Here is a 15,276-nt window from a genome sequence, read left to right on the forward strand (position 1 = left end):
TACAACAGTGCCATGCGAACACCTGTTCTCACTTTTAGGTGACATTGTAAATAAGTAGCAGGCAGCATTATCTCCCGTAAATGTAAACAAACTTGTTTGTCTTAGTGATTGGCTGAACAAGAAGTAGGACTGAGTAGACTTGTCAGCTCTAAAGTTTTTACATTGTTTTATTTTTGAGTGCAGTGTTTTGGGGGTTTTTTTGTTTTGTTTTTTTACATAATTCTACATTTGTAAGTTGCGCTTTCATGATAAAAAGATTACACTACAGTACTTATATCATCGAATTGAAAAATACTATTTTATCTTTTTTATAGTGCAAATATTTGTATATTTGATTAAAGTGAGCACTGTACACTTTGACTTCAATTACAACACAGAATACAATATATTTGAAAATTATAGGAAAAAATCCAAAAATATTTATAATAAATTGAAATTGGTATTCTATTATTGTTTAACAGTGTGGTTAAAACTTCGATTAATTTTTTAACTCTCATGATTAATTTTTTGAATCGAGTTAAATTTGTTTTGAGTTAGGAGAAGCAATTAACTGCAATTAATTGCAGTCCTATTTATTAATGAAACCTATTGCATTCTGTGAATATCAGGAGGATTTGGAATCCAAGTGCAAAAATATACAAATATTTTTTTCAAGAGTACAGCTGTTCCCATGAAAAGTGAGAAATCACTGAGGGGGCTGAACCAGGAGAGTACAGTGCTGCTAAAATACTTAGACACCAGAAACTTAGGGTATGTGACACTGCAATTAAACACAGGCAACTGGCCCATGCCAGCCAATGTGGCTCTCAGGGCTCGGGCTAAGGGGCTGTTTAATTGTGGTGTAGACATTTGGGCTCAGGCTGGAGTCCAGGCTCTGGGGCCCTCCCTGTTCACAGGGCCTCAGAGCGCGGACTCCAGCCTGAGCCCAAACGTCTATAGCGGCCTCTTAGCCTGAGCCCTGCGAGCCTGCATCAGTTGGCATGAGCCAGCCATGGGTGTTTAATTGCAGAGTCTACATACCCATAGTGTTAAGGAAAAGGTCTGCAGCAAATGGAAAGCTGGAGCGATGAGAAACTTTGATTTGTTTCCAGTAAAGGGAAAATCCCACCATATGAGGCCACGGTAGGATACAGACCAGGCAGGTGGGCACTATTCAGTCCTGAGTATGTGGAAAATGTTGCCCTTAGTTACACAGATGTTCTTTAGATTAAAAAGCAGGAGCTTCCCTCTAATAAGATTTTTGTTGGTTGCACAATTAGTTGGTTTATTTCTCTGAGTACTGAGAGGGCACTGGGATTTCACCCTGTTTGTTCTTGTGAATTAGGTTCTGCTACAGGTGGGTGAGCTCTGTGCCCTTTGCCTTGTCTGAGAGAAGCAAAGGTGGCGGGTCATCTCTTCTCACATTATCATTTACACTTGCTACTGTTAAAAAGAAAAGGAGTACTAGTGGCACCTTAGAGACTAACCAATTTATTTGAGCGTAAACTTTCGTGAGCTACAGCTCACTTCATCGGATGCATGCAGTGGAAAATACAGTGGGGAGATTTATATACACAGAGAACATGAAACAATGGGTCTTACCATACACATTGTAACGAGAGTGATCAGGTAAGGTGAGCTATTACCAGCAGGAGAGCAGGGTGGTGGACACCTTTTGTAGTGATAATCAAGGTGGGCCATTTCCAGCAGTTGACAAGAATGTCTGAGGAACGGGGGTGGGGGGTGGGAGGAATAGTTTTACTTTGTGTAATGACCCATCCACTCCCAGTCTTTATTCAAGCCTAAGTTAATTGTATCCAGTTTGCAAATTAATTCCAATTCAGCAGTCTCTCGTTGGAGTCTGTTTTTGAAGTTTTTTTGTTCAAGAATTGCCACTTTTAGGTCTGTAATCGAGTGACCAGAGAGATTGAAGTGTTCTCCAACTGGTTTTTGAATGTTATAATTCTTGACGTCTGATTTGTGTCCATCTATGCTTTTACGTAGAGACTGTCCAGTTTGGCCAATGTACATGGCAGAGGGGCATTGCTGGCACATGATGGCATATATCACATTGGTAGATATGCAGGTGAACGAGCCTCTGATAGTGTGGCTGATGTGATTAGGCCCTCTGATGGTGTCCCCTGAATAGATATGTGGATACAGTTGGCAACGGGCTTTGTTGCAAAGATATGTTCCTGGGTTAGTGGTTCTGTTGTGTGGTGTGTGGTTGCTGGTGAGTATCTGCTTCAGGTTGGGGGGCTGTCTGTAAGCAAGGACTGGCCTGTCTCCCAAGATCTGTGAGAGTGGGAAACCCTTTGTTTCCTATCTTTTTAACCAGTTACCAATCCATGAGAGGACTTTCCCTCTTATCCCATGGCAGCTTGCTTTGCTTAAGAGCCTTTGGGGAGGGACCTAATCAAAGGCTTTCTAAAAATCTAAGTACACTATATCCATGGGATCCCCGTTGTCCACATTACTCCAGGGGAATTCTGCACCACTGCTCATGAGCAGAATTTATGTCCCTCACAGATTTCTTTGCTTCTTCACAGAATAATGACTTTCTGATGGGGAAGCAAAGAGAAACCACAAGAGCGGTCATGCGACCCTCCCCAGCAGTATGTTCCGGGGGCCCAGGGCAGCCAGCAGAGAGGTAAATCACGGGGGGGGCAAGAGGCTGGACAGGGGAAGACCCAGCTGGTGGCTCCTGCCCTCCGTTGGGCTCAGCTGCTCATCCCGGCTGGGCTGGGGAGAATGGTACTGCTTCTTCCCTTGCACGGCATCCGGGGCTGGGTCAGGCCCATCGCCAGATTTCTTCCTCAGCTGAAGGAAGCTCTGCAAACTCCTTTCCCTGCCCCCTGCTTCCTGCAGCCATCACTCCTCAGCTGTAGGGGGAGGGATCCCTGTTCGGGGAGTGATCCCTCATCCAGTCAACCCCTGTGCATCCAAAACCCCTCATACCCAGACTCTCTCCTGCTGAGCCTCACTCCCCTGCACTCAGACTCCCCTCCCAATGAGCCCATCTTTCCCCCCTCCCCCCCCCACACACACCAGAGCCCTAACTAGCTGCATCTGGACCCCTCTTGAAACCCCTCACACCCATACCCCCTGCTGAGTTCTATCTTCCCCCCTGCCCGACCCCCTGCTGAGCTCCAACCACCGTCATTTGGACGCCGCTATAGAGTCCCATTACCATTGCACCCAGAACTCCCCAACAAGTCCCTGTGCATCCAGATCCCCCCCCCTGCACCCAGATCCCCCCCTGAGCCGCCTGAACCCGGACTGCCCCACATAGAACCCTCTCAACCCACAGCTGGATCCCCCACCACACTTGGATCCTCCCTTGCTGAGCCTGCCTGCCCACACCTGGTGCACATAGCACAGAGGAGCAGGGCCTTGGGGTGTTTCTGGAGCAGGCCTGGTCCTTTCAGGGTTGGGTGTAGCCTCACCGCTGAGTCTGTGTCCTGGGGGGAAGCTGCACAGTGATCTCCCACCTCTGTGCAGCCAGTGCCCTATGCTCCCTAATGCCATGCTGAAGCCTCCACATTTATTTGACAAATAAAATTGCAGAATTTTGCAAAATTTCAAAATATTGGGTGCAGAATTTTTATTTTTTTGGTGCAGAATGCCCTCAGGAGTACCACAGGGTTGTTGACCTTCCTTCGCGCCCCCCAAGAATTCTAGTAGATCGGTGAGGCATGATTTTCCCTTTATAAAAACCATGTTGACTCTCCCCCAACAAATTATGTTCATTTATGTGTCTGACACTTTTGATCTTTACTATAGTTTCAACCAGTTTGCCTGGTACTGACATCAGGCTTACCGGCTATAATTGCCAGGATCACCTCTGGAGCCCTTTTTAAGAATTGGCGTCACATTAGCTATCTTCCAATCATTTGGTACAGAAGTGGATTTAAATGATTACAGACTACAGTTAGTTCTGCAATTTCACATTTGAGTGCCTTCAGAACTCTTGGATGATACCATCTGGTCCTGGTGACTTATTACTGTTTATCAATTTGTTCCAAAACCTCCTCTAATGCCACCTCAATCTGAGACAGTTGCTCAGATTTGTCACCTAAAAAGAACGGCTCAGGTTTTGGAATCTCCCTCACATCCTCAGCCATGAAGACCGATGCAAAGAATTCATTCATTTTCTCCACAATGGCCTTTGTCCTTGAATGCTCCTTTAGCATCTCGATCGTCTAGTGGCCCCCCCCCCACGGGTTGTTTAGCAGGCTTCCTGCTTCTGATGTATTTAAATTTTTTTTTTGCTGTTACTTTTTGAGAAGCAGTTATGATGCTTTCCACTCACAGTTGGCCTTTCCCTTAGCCCATTTGACTGAGAATTCTACGTCCTGTAGCAGTCTGACTTGGATTTGGTCAGTGGAGTGCGTCACTAAGAAGTGTTATTTTGGATGTGTATCTAGCTGGTTATTATTGTTCTTTAGGGTGCAGGGGGACTACAGTCATGATTTTGGGGGGGGGGGGGGGCCTCATTGTACTGGGCTATATACAGCCATGAATAAAAAGACAGTCGTTGCACCAAAGATTTTAGACTTCAGGTTAGGGCAAGACACAGGTAGATGAGACAAACAAATGTGAGGGAAGCAGTAACTAGATAACAATAAGGTAAGCAAGTTATTGATCCATAAGCATGTTTTATCAGGTTTCCTAGCCAGGTAGCTGGAGCTTTAGGGAAGGGCTCAAGTGGGGTGACTAAACTGGGGCATTGTATAGAGGCAGTTGTTAATCAGAAAAAAAAAAAATCTCTCTCGAGCACATAAGAGCTGTAATAAAAGCATTTCCTCATTGCTGACTAGAACAGAAAGCCTCACAGGCCTCTTGACTGGAGGGGAGTGTCAGCTCTACTAGAGTTAAGCTGTAGGCCCCCTTTATGTTTAAAAGCCAGCTCTTACAAGTACTCTAAAATTGGCTTGCTTACTTAGCTCGGAGTGCAATTTGGGGTGCCTCATGGGCTTGTGGGCTAGGATTAGTGATCCAAACTTGGGGTCATTTGAGAAAGCGTTTCTAGACATACAGCTCTCTCGGGCAATACAAAGAAGAAAAGAAGTATTTCATAAGGTTGACATATCAATGTGTCTTCCTGCAAATTGTCGGGCGGGGAGGGGGTAGCGGTCAAACCATGGCTCTGAGTTTTTACCCACATGATCTGAAGTGCTCACAGTTACCCTAGCTACTGAATAGCTCCCCCACCCCCCCAGGCCCGCAGCCCCTTCGGGGAAACAATATTGAAAATGTTATTCAACGACGTGTTGAGTCTCGTGCTAATGTGCCCAAGGGATTACACTATGCATGTGTAGAAAGGGTGGTGAGCCAGCCCTTGTCACAGGATGGAGGTGGCTCCAGGAGACATGCTCTGGTTGTTGAACCTGAGCTAGAACCAACCAATATAAATTCAGTAGCCACCCTTGGCAGCAATCTGAAAAAAATGAAACAAACCCGTTGCCACACCTTGCTTCTCGTAAAGGGGCGTTTTATTTATCATTTGCGCACAGCAGAACATTTGGAAGGTACACACACTAGTTTAAAAAAGAAATTACATAGCCAAATATTTGCTGGGAGGGGAGAGGGCTAAATGGTGGTTAGGGATGGGAGGTGCTTAGGACTCAGGTGAGAGGGTGGGGAGGACTACAGGGACCAGTGATGCTCCACACTCCTTCAGCTCTGAGGGCCCCTGCCACGCTGATGGTGTCAGACAGTCTGAGCCCCTTGCTCTAAGGGGAGCCCAGAAGCTGGGGAGGGAATCCAATCCTCTCTCCTTACTGCATCTCATGGGAATGGGCTCTCGGGGGGGGGGGGGGGGGGTGGAGGAGCAGGGTGGGGCTGAAGCCCTTTCCCTGCCTCTACTCATGTAAGCAAGCTGGGGGCCCTGTCCTGCTGAAGGGGCCTTTAGTTCATCACGTGAATCAAAATTTGTGGAAGCCCTGACCCGTAATGGGGGGAGTTGAGAACAAGCATACATCAAGCATTAGTGTGGAGAGTGAGGTGAGAAATTGAGAACGGGTATGCTGTCAAGCACCAGCAGAGGGGGAGGCTGGATGAGTGTACCAAGGGAGTTAAATGGAGCCATTCCAACTTATCAGGAGCTATTGTTTGACACTGTTTACACCTCCAGGAAGTATTCTCATTCAACTGAGATGATCTCAGCCTTATGCGCTGCAGCCGGATTTGTCATTGCAGCATAGGTGACCTGGGTTCTGTTTTTGGCTCTGTCAGTGACCCACTAGAAAAATCATGACACTTCTGCCTCAGTTTCCCCATCTGTAAAATGGGGCTAAAGGTACTGACCTACCTGTCACTCGTGCCTGAGATGAGATAATGGGAAAGGCATGAGTACCTAACCAAACCATAGGAGGATTTAAAGGACAAACCTATGTGATAATTACAACTGCTGGAGTGAGCATTCCTCCAAAAAACAATGTTCATAAAATTACAAAATTCATGGACAAAAAAAACTTTCATTAGTCATGTTCTGGTGATGCAGGGGTGTTGCATGCTTGTCCAGGCTATCACGGTCAGTGATGCTCAAATGTCTGAAAAACCAGGAACTGAAGTGATAAGGCACACATGCCTGCACCCTTAACTCTGCCCTTTTTAATATGACTCATATGTGCAGAATTCTCAGGGACTATATGCAACTGAAGGACAGATTCTAATGTCATATTGTTGCTAAGGCAAAACTCATGTTTAGGCAACCTCTGTGGCACAGGAGCTACGCATGCCTGTCCTACGCAAATACCGAGCCTAAGCCCCAGAAACAGTCACAAGTGAAAAAGTGTACAACACCACCATCCCCTTTTTACAAACCATTCACTTTCAGCCACAGGATTCCAGCGAATGCTATACTTTCATTTAATCACTAACCCCCACAAATCACTCTCATACCACACCTCACTACTGACAAGCCCCCTTGCAAAAAGAATCTGTGCACTGTGCCTGGCAATTTGCAGAACTCAGCCCTGAAATGAGGCACACTTGAGCCCCTCAAGGTACACATGCACCTCTTTTCTTTGATCTCACATAGCAGTGGGCAGGGGCAACTCAGACCAAACAAGGAGGACAGGCCTCCCGATTTCCTCCCGTCACAGTTGCAGCTCTGCCCTGCTCCTCAAACTAATCCCCAGATATCCTTATCTCTCAACTGCAACTCTGCCAACCCTGCTGCAAGTAAGCCTGTCATTATTCACTCAAGTACACCAAACAGAGTGACTGCAGTCAGCATGCATGCAGCTAATTCCCAGTGGCAATTCCCGGGGGTGGGGGGTGGGGGCAGATTTAAGGTGGCATTGGCCTATACCTTATTGCTTCATTTCCTGATTTTCAGAAATTTGATGTGCTGGAATAAGATACAACAGTGCAACCCTGGTCCTAAGTTTATTGTTTTGTCAATAAACTTAATGCAGTAAAGAGTACCTTTAGTAGTTTTTTCTGCTGTAGCACCATCTCGAACTGTTTGCACTCAAATCATATTGCACAAACTTCCCCCAACAATGAAAGCCAGAAAAGAGCTTTACAGATATTAAACCTGGCAGATACATTTTTCCCCTTCCTGTACACTCAGTCGGCCATTCCTGAGCTGCAAAATATCCATGACTCATCTTCTCTCACCTTCAGAGGATGGATCATGCCTTATGTTATTACTGTCCATGATTTGGGCAATTTTAGGAATTAAAAAAAAAAGGGGAAATGATTTCCTTGGAACGATGAGTATTAATGGGGGGAGTGGCAGACAAAGACAGAAAATAAGAGCTTCTGAAGAGAAACAGAACAAACTCCAGTTGTGACAGTAACTTTGAAACCCTTTCAGAAAGGGTTTCAAAGTATCTTAATTTCCTACACGTATTTGATATTAATCAAGAGGATTTCCTCATTGGCAGGAGAAATTCCTGGGAGGTGGAATATTGTCATTCTGGGATGGTACTCATCACCTAGAAGCACAGAGCATTTATCCAGCAGGCAGCTCTTAATTTCTGCATTTCCCTTCTCCCCCGGCCCTGGTCTCCATATTGTTTATCAGCAGCCTGAAGACTGACTGTCCCCATCACTGTTTGCAGGAACCCAGACCACAACAGCTGTCTTCAGAAGCCCTGCGTATGCAGCCTTGCAGTTGTGCTTCCCATAAGCAGTTCAGTGAAGATTTTTTTTTTCCACTGACTTAACCGGTGTGTATCTGTTTCCAGGGTAACAAATGTGTGTTTAATCTGTGCCGAGGATGCTGTAAGAAAAGAGCATTTAAAGAGACTGCAGACTGTCCAGGCAAGTATAGACCCCACCACTCTGTCCTGTTCTTCAGCACCACTGGGCCTGTATAAAAACAAACTGTCCAAGTCAAAATGAGTGATTAATACATATGGAAGCGGTATGACATTTTAAAGTCCTTTACTAATATGCATAATTGTGATAGTTTTAGAAATATTAGTTTAAAATCCTGAGCGTCCTAGCTTTCATGGAAATGTTTTACTTAGCACTGGCCTCTGTAATAGAGCATGAACATGACACCAGCATCTTCTCTTCCTCCTGAAGCCTCAGGGTGCATCATCTCCAAGCTAAAAGCATAATAAATTTTCTACAGCTGCATATAGTTACCCCAAGGCAGTGGCCTGCTCTGTTCCCCACTGAACAGGCAGTTCAGTGTCAATTTATTATTTCCCTTCTTTCTTTGTCAGGTCATGGATTACTTTTTAAAACCAAATATGAAAAGTCCCTTCTGTGGAAAAGTGGCCAAACAGAGATGCAGGAGATTGAAAGGACACAGAAAGGAGATGTGGAGGAAACTGCTGGATTGAAAGAGGGTATTGACACTGTACTGTAAGCCTTCAAACTAGATTCTGCTGGATCTGCGTCTCTGTTTCCCTCGGCCAAAGAATCTGCCATTTCCAGAGCACCATCAGAAGCCTGGAGCAGTTCCACAGGTTTGTTCTAAGGTCTGGATGAGTTTTATTTAAGGAAAAGCTGCTTACTCAGGGAAATATCCTGCCTTTGAATAAAAGGATGCAACTAAAGTTCTCAATGTCTTTTAAAGACTTTAAAGGAGTCAGCCAGAACCCTGGCCTGAAAATGCTGCACTGGGGTGGGGGGGAAGATGATGTACTAAAGTCATGAACTGCCTGTTGTACATTAACCCTTCATGTGCTGTTTTAAAAGTGGGGAATAAATCTTTGATATTAGAATATCCTGCTGGAGTGTTAAACTAATATTTCTTCAGGAATATAGGGTGAAGGTCACTTAAATGACATTTTCAGGTCAGGAAGGAAGCTAAGTGTTTAAGGACAGTAGCGTTCAGTGACTAACTCTCCGTAGTGTTACTCTAATGACAGAGTTGGACAGGAAGTGTTACATGTAATAAATAATTACTAGTTATTACAATAGAGCCTGAAGGGTGCCCCTGAACAGGAGGTCCTAGTGTGCTAGGCTATGTACATATTTATAGTCAAAGAAATGAGTCTCAGACACAAAACAAATGGTGGGCAAAAGGAAATAATATCCAGATTTTATAAGTAGGGAGCAGATACACTTAGAGGCTAGTCCAAGGTCACACACTATCTGGCAGAACCAGGAATTCATAGTCATAGAAATGTAGGACCAAGTAAGCCTAGACTCATCCCTGAGAGGTGTTTGTTCAACCTGTTCTTAAAAACCTCCATTGACAGGGATTCCACAACGTTCCTTGGGAGCCTATTCCAGAGCTTAACTATCCTTACAGTTAGAAAGTTTTTCCTGACATCTAACTTAAATCTCCCTTGCTGCATATTAAGGACATTACTTCTTGTCCTACCTTCAGAGAAGATCGAGAACAGTTGATCAGTCATCTTTATAACAGCCATTAACATAGCTGGAGAGTTATCAGGTCCTCTCCCAGTCTTCTTATTGCAATACGAACAGGGCTGGGGGTTTTTTTGTTTTTTAAAACCTTTCCTCATAGGTCGGATTTTCTGAACTGTGTATCATTTTTGTTGCTTGCCTGTGGACTCTCTCCAATTAGTCCACATCTTTCCTAAATTGTGGCATCCAAACTTGGACACTGTAGTCCAGCTGAGGTCTCACCAGGGCCGAGTAGCACAGGACAGTTACCTCCAGTGTCTTACATATGATATTTCTGTTAATACACCCCACATTGGTGACTCATATTCTATTTGTGAGCCACTCTAACCCTCAGATTTTTTTCAGCAATACTTCCACCTACCCAGTTATTCCCCATGTTGTAGCTGTGCATTTGATTGTTTTACCTTTTAAGTGTAGTACTTTGCACTTGTCTTTATTGAATTTCATCTTTTTTATTTCAGACCATTTCTCTAATTTGTTAAAGGTTATTTTGAATTCTAAACCTGTCCTCCAAAGTACTTGAGTCCCCTCCCAGCTTGGTGTCCTCTGCAATTTTATAGGCATACTCTGCATTACCCTACTCATAATGAAAATACTGACTAGTACTGGATCCAGGACAGACCCCAGTGGACCCCCAATGGATACACCTACTCCTGAGGGAATTCTGCACCAACAAAACTAAAAATTCTGCACCACAGAAATAATTATGGAAATGTTATTTGTCAATAAATAAATGTGACTAAGGCATGGCACTGTGGAAGCACAGGCCAATGGCTGCATTGAAGTGGGACATTATTCTGAAGCCCCAACCTCCCCCGATACAGGGACTCAGCAGTGAGGCTGCACCCAACCCTGACAGTGCAAGGGCTGAGCCTGCCCCAGAAACACCTCAGGGCCCTGCTCCACTGCACCAGGTGTGGGGCAGGCTTAGCCCAGCAGGATCCAAGTGTGGAGGGGCTTAGTGTGGGAGGATCCAGGTGGGGTGAGAGATTTGTGTGGGGGGCAATCTGGGTGCAGGCTGCTCAGTCAGACATCTGGATGCACAGGGGCTCATTGGGGGGTTCCAGGTGCAGCGGTAATGGGACTTTGCAGGGGATCCAGGTGCAGGGGTGTGTGTGCAGGGTTTGGGGGTCCAGGTGCAGCTGGCTGTAGCTCAGTGGGGTGGGGGACTTGTCCGGGAGGGGGGGGAGGTCCAACAGGCCTGTTTAATGGGGGAGCCCCAGCTGCTGCCAAGGGGATGCTGCAGGCTGGGCTCCCACTTCCCCCCCTGGATTCCCCTATCCCCTTTTCTTCCCCATCTCATCTCCACTGCCCCATGCCTCATCCCCCGCCCCTCACTCCACGGGTGCTGGAACAATTTGTGTAGTGGGGGTGCTGAGAGCCATTGAACCAAACTGTAAACCCTGGATGTAATGGAAACCACATCAAGCCGGGGGTGCGGGAGCACCCTCCACACTGCTAGTTCCAGTACCTATGCCTCACTCCCACACTCCCCTTTCCCCCACCCTGCCTTACCCAGCCCCACAGCTAGCACTCACTGTTGCACAGAAAACAGGAGGGCTCCCAGCAAACAGAAGGGGAGCACGACTGGCATTAGGACCCAGGAGGTGGCGTTCAGCTGCAGTCAGGGGAGCCCAGACACAGCCTCCTTTAGTTGGGCAGCTCTGCACTTGCAGAAATGGGGAGAGAAGTGGCACGTAACCGTGTGTGCCCCCCATGCCTCTGGGTGGGCAGTCCCCCCCAAAAAACACTGCACTCATGGTTGTCCTCCTGCCCCCACGCAGCTTCCCTTTGCTTCCCTGCCATTTTCTGCAGGGAAGCACAGATCTTCTTGGGGGGGGGGGGGAGGGGCGCGTGTGTGACGTTTTCTGCAGGTGTCCAGCAGAATTGCCTCAGGAGTGAACTATTGATAACCACTCTCTGACTAATGTCTTGCAACCACTTGTGCACCCACGTTGTAGCAATTTCATCTAGACCACATTTCCCCGATCTCCTGAGTCCCAAGTCCAGGGACTACAAGACTACAAGACGGACCATCCTGTTTTCCTAGTGGTGAATTCTGTGAAAGGACAGACAGCAGACTCTTTATTCTGCAACAGAAACAGTCTCTCAAGATCTCTCTGTATCTCAGGCAGTGCTACATATGCCTGCCCCTGGTGCTCTATGTGCATCCTGCAGAGTCTGATTCATAGTGCCTGTCCCTGGGCATTCTATAAACAAATATCTTTCTGTATATCGCAGAGAACTTCAACAGTGTGAATTCAGACATATTAATCTGTTATGGTAAAAGGCTAAAGAAATGGAGACCAAGCTGTCTGCCATTTTACTGGATACAATCTCAGATCAGAAAATTGACTTACACCTGAGGCTGCCCACTGACTGCAATACCGGCTAGCCTGAGACCTACGTGAAATTTGCGGCAGTCCATCTCTCCTTACCCTCAGGTTGCAGTGCAACTTCTGCACTGATCACTGCCATCTCCTGCTGTAATGGGAGATTGAAACAGCATCATGGACCTCCCCGCAACCTGCACCCAGACTCCAAACCAGAAGGCTTCTAAAGCTTTATCCTGTGGGAATGTTAACTGTAAACAGGGTCTCCTGAAGGGAAGAGAGAGACAATGACTTATAGGGACTGAGAGATGTACATTCAAATGCAAGCTCTAGATTTTCTGGGTCTGGTAAGACCAGAGCAATGTGAATTAGGAGTTTGCACAGGAGCTTTGCGCCTCTACATAAAAGGAACATGCTAAAATTTAGCAACCAATGGTTTTAGCTCTCAGATGCAGCATCTCTTCAAAAGGAAGGAAACATACCTTTTTTTTTTTTTTTTAGATATGGAGTTTTGGGTTAAATGTTTTTGAGGAAGAGATTTATTTTAAAAGATTTAGGTAGCTACAAGTACATACCAGTAATCTCTCTTTACAGATTAGACTTGGAATAGCAAAACTTCTAGTGATTCTACTTTGTATCTGAAGAAATTACTTTCCTTAATGCCTAGTTTGTTCATATAAAGTCTGTTGGCAGTGCAGTGACTTTGTGATGAGCCCTTATCCAATCCAGACAGACAAGCTGGTTCTTTATTTTTTCTCCACTGGTTCTAGTGTGAAGTATGGGGCAAAAGGAGAGAGAACCGATGGGCTAGGCCAAGCCAAGCATCCTTTAAAATGAAAAAGCCTTTTCACAGAATTATAGTTTCTTACTTACATGCAGCATTCTAGTTATGGATCACTATAAATGCAAATCCTCAAAGCCTTGTTTAGGAGATTACTGTGGTAGTGGCGAAGTGGGGAGTGAGTTGCTGGCACAGGTGACTGTCAGGGTATTTTCAGTTAGGGGGAGGGAGCTTTTAAAATATTTTTGGATGGTGAGGGAAGCAGCTAGAAATCAAATTGTTCCTATTTAGGATTTTATCTACTCTCTCAAACCAAAATCCTATGACTTGCTAGATCCTGTGCTAAGGAGCTTTTCTGGTGAAGGGATCTCTTTCCTCCTAGCCCAAAAAGGTCTTGTCCAAAGCCATATCTGCCACTTTTAATCATTATCATGTGAGCACCATGATTACTAGTATACCAGGTGCAATGCCTGCCATCAATCCCCATCAGGAGGCATTTGTACAGCTCAGCACCAAAGATGCCGCCCCATTTACAATTGTATTTTGAGATCTGTCAGTTAGCCAGTTTTTAACTAATGTAATGTGTGCCACTGTCGATTTTGTATCCTTCTAGATTCTTAATCAAAATGTCATGAAGTACAAAATCAAATGCCTTACAGAAGTCTAAGACTTGAAGTCAAAGACACTATTACCTTTATGAACCAAATCTACAATCTCATAAAAAAAATATCAGATTAGTGTGACAGGATTTGTGTTCCATAAATTTATGTTGATTGGCATTAATCAATCAAGAATTAAAGGAGGATAATATAATTAAGTCCCATATCAGCCACTCTCCAATATTTTGCCTGTGATTGATTTCATAACTTTTCTAAAGAGATCAGAAAAAACACCACTTTCAATTAGCAAGGACCTCTTGGATTATTCCCTCCACCTTAACCATTAACCTAAAGAGGTAGAGACAAGTGAGAGAGGAAATGGGAGGAAGACAGCCAAAAGAAGGAAAAAGGTGGAGGGAGGATAAGGATCCAAGACGAAAGACTGAGTCTCCAAGGCGTGCACCGGACAACAGAATTTGACCCTACTCAGTATTTTTTGGTACTAGGTCTTTTGCATTTTGGCTTAAGCCGGCCTCTACGGTGGATCTCTTATTTGTCAACCTTTGCACTACATTTATGTTATACCCCAGTTAATGTGCAGGTTAGTAATTAGGCCAGCGAGGAGAGTTGCTGTTTGAGCATAAAGAACCTGGCTTGATGGCTGTGTCTAGTAGGCTGAAATACTGTCTAATTTAAGGATAGTCTACAGAACTACTGTTCTCAATGGCCATCGTTAATCGGAGCATCCTTGCTAAAGACGTGGAACTTAAGAGTGGATGGACTGGAGCTGAATCTTCCACTATAAATTATTGTGAATCCTGCTCCCTTTTTAAAGAAAAATAGCGTTTGCTGAATATGAGCTAGACCTTTCAAACTGTGACATCTGCAATTCCATTTTGAGGCAGGTCTCAGATCAAGAACAAAGTATTCTCCATCTGTGAGGGTGACCAGATAGCTGAGAAATCTATGCCTCAGATAGGAAGGACCCAATTCTCTCTAGGGACATAAGCGTTTCACATCACTACAGTAGCATAAAGTTGGTAGAAGTGGCCCTGAGAGACTATCTATTGTGTAAGGGAGTGTCTCTGCTGTCAGAGCAGCTCAACACTCTTCCCCTTCCAAGCCTCTGGGTAAGGACCAGAGAATACTGGACCTTGGGAGGGGGAAGAGAAGGGGTCATAGCACACTGCACTCCAACTATTCTTGGCTGCCTCTGACCATTGAGGCTGTTCTAATTTACACTGGGGGCTGGGTAGGCCCTTGCACAGCCTTAGAACAGACTAAGTCACATTTGCTTCCCACTTCCCTATTGAATCAGAACTTCTGAGAATCAGGGTAAAATAGCCAAGCTTCCTGGAACCAGATCTTAGCAAGGTGAGTTCAGCCCTTCCGAAAATGGGCCTGGATTAATGCAAAGTTACTGTAATTCCAAAATATGACAATACCTAACCAAAGATTTCACAGTAAGTACTGCCTCAACTTTCTCCACATAAGCCACAAAATGCTTCAGCAACAGAAATGTGCAAATGGAGGAAGCTGCTGCAGTTTAGCAACTACACAAATGAGTCTTACATTTGGCTTCCAGAAAAGCAAGAGAGTAAAACTCCATCAAGTGGCATTCTTCAGACCTCCTCACACAAGTGATATTACCTTATTTCCAAACACCTCCAACCATATTAAAATGCTCAAAACAGCAGCCTGTCAAATCACCAAGTTTAGTATTAAAGAAAAGAATCAGGAC

At 45.2% G+C, this 15,276-nt stretch overlaps 1 protein-coding gene across 2 annotated transcripts in view; it reads left to right on the top strand.

Annotated features, from left to right (window-relative positions):
* DUS1L (dihydrouridine synthase 1 like) overlaps nt 1–9,921 on the top strand; it is a 28,834-nt gene extending 18,913 nt beyond the window's left edge. For both annotated transcript variants that reach the window (XM_074971077.1, XM_074971079.1), the window contains exons 13-14: nt 8,181–8,256; nt 8,667–9,921. In XM_074971077.1, the coding sequence (XP_074827178.1) occupies nt 8,181–8,256; nt 8,667–8,812 (222 nt within the window). In that variant the 3' untranslated portion in view covers nt 8,813–9,921. The remainder of the gene's footprint in view (nt 1–8,180; nt 8,257–8,666) is intronic.
* The last annotated feature ends 5,355 nt before the right edge of the window (nt 9,922–15,276 follow it).

Source organism: Natator depressus, chromosome 14 (genome assembly GCF_965152275.1).
Source record: "Natator depressus isolate rNatDep1 chromosome 14, rNatDep2.hap1, whole genome shotgun sequence".
NCBI classification, from domain to species: domain Eukaryota; kingdom Metazoa; phylum Chordata; order Testudines; family Cheloniidae; genus Natator; species Natator depressus.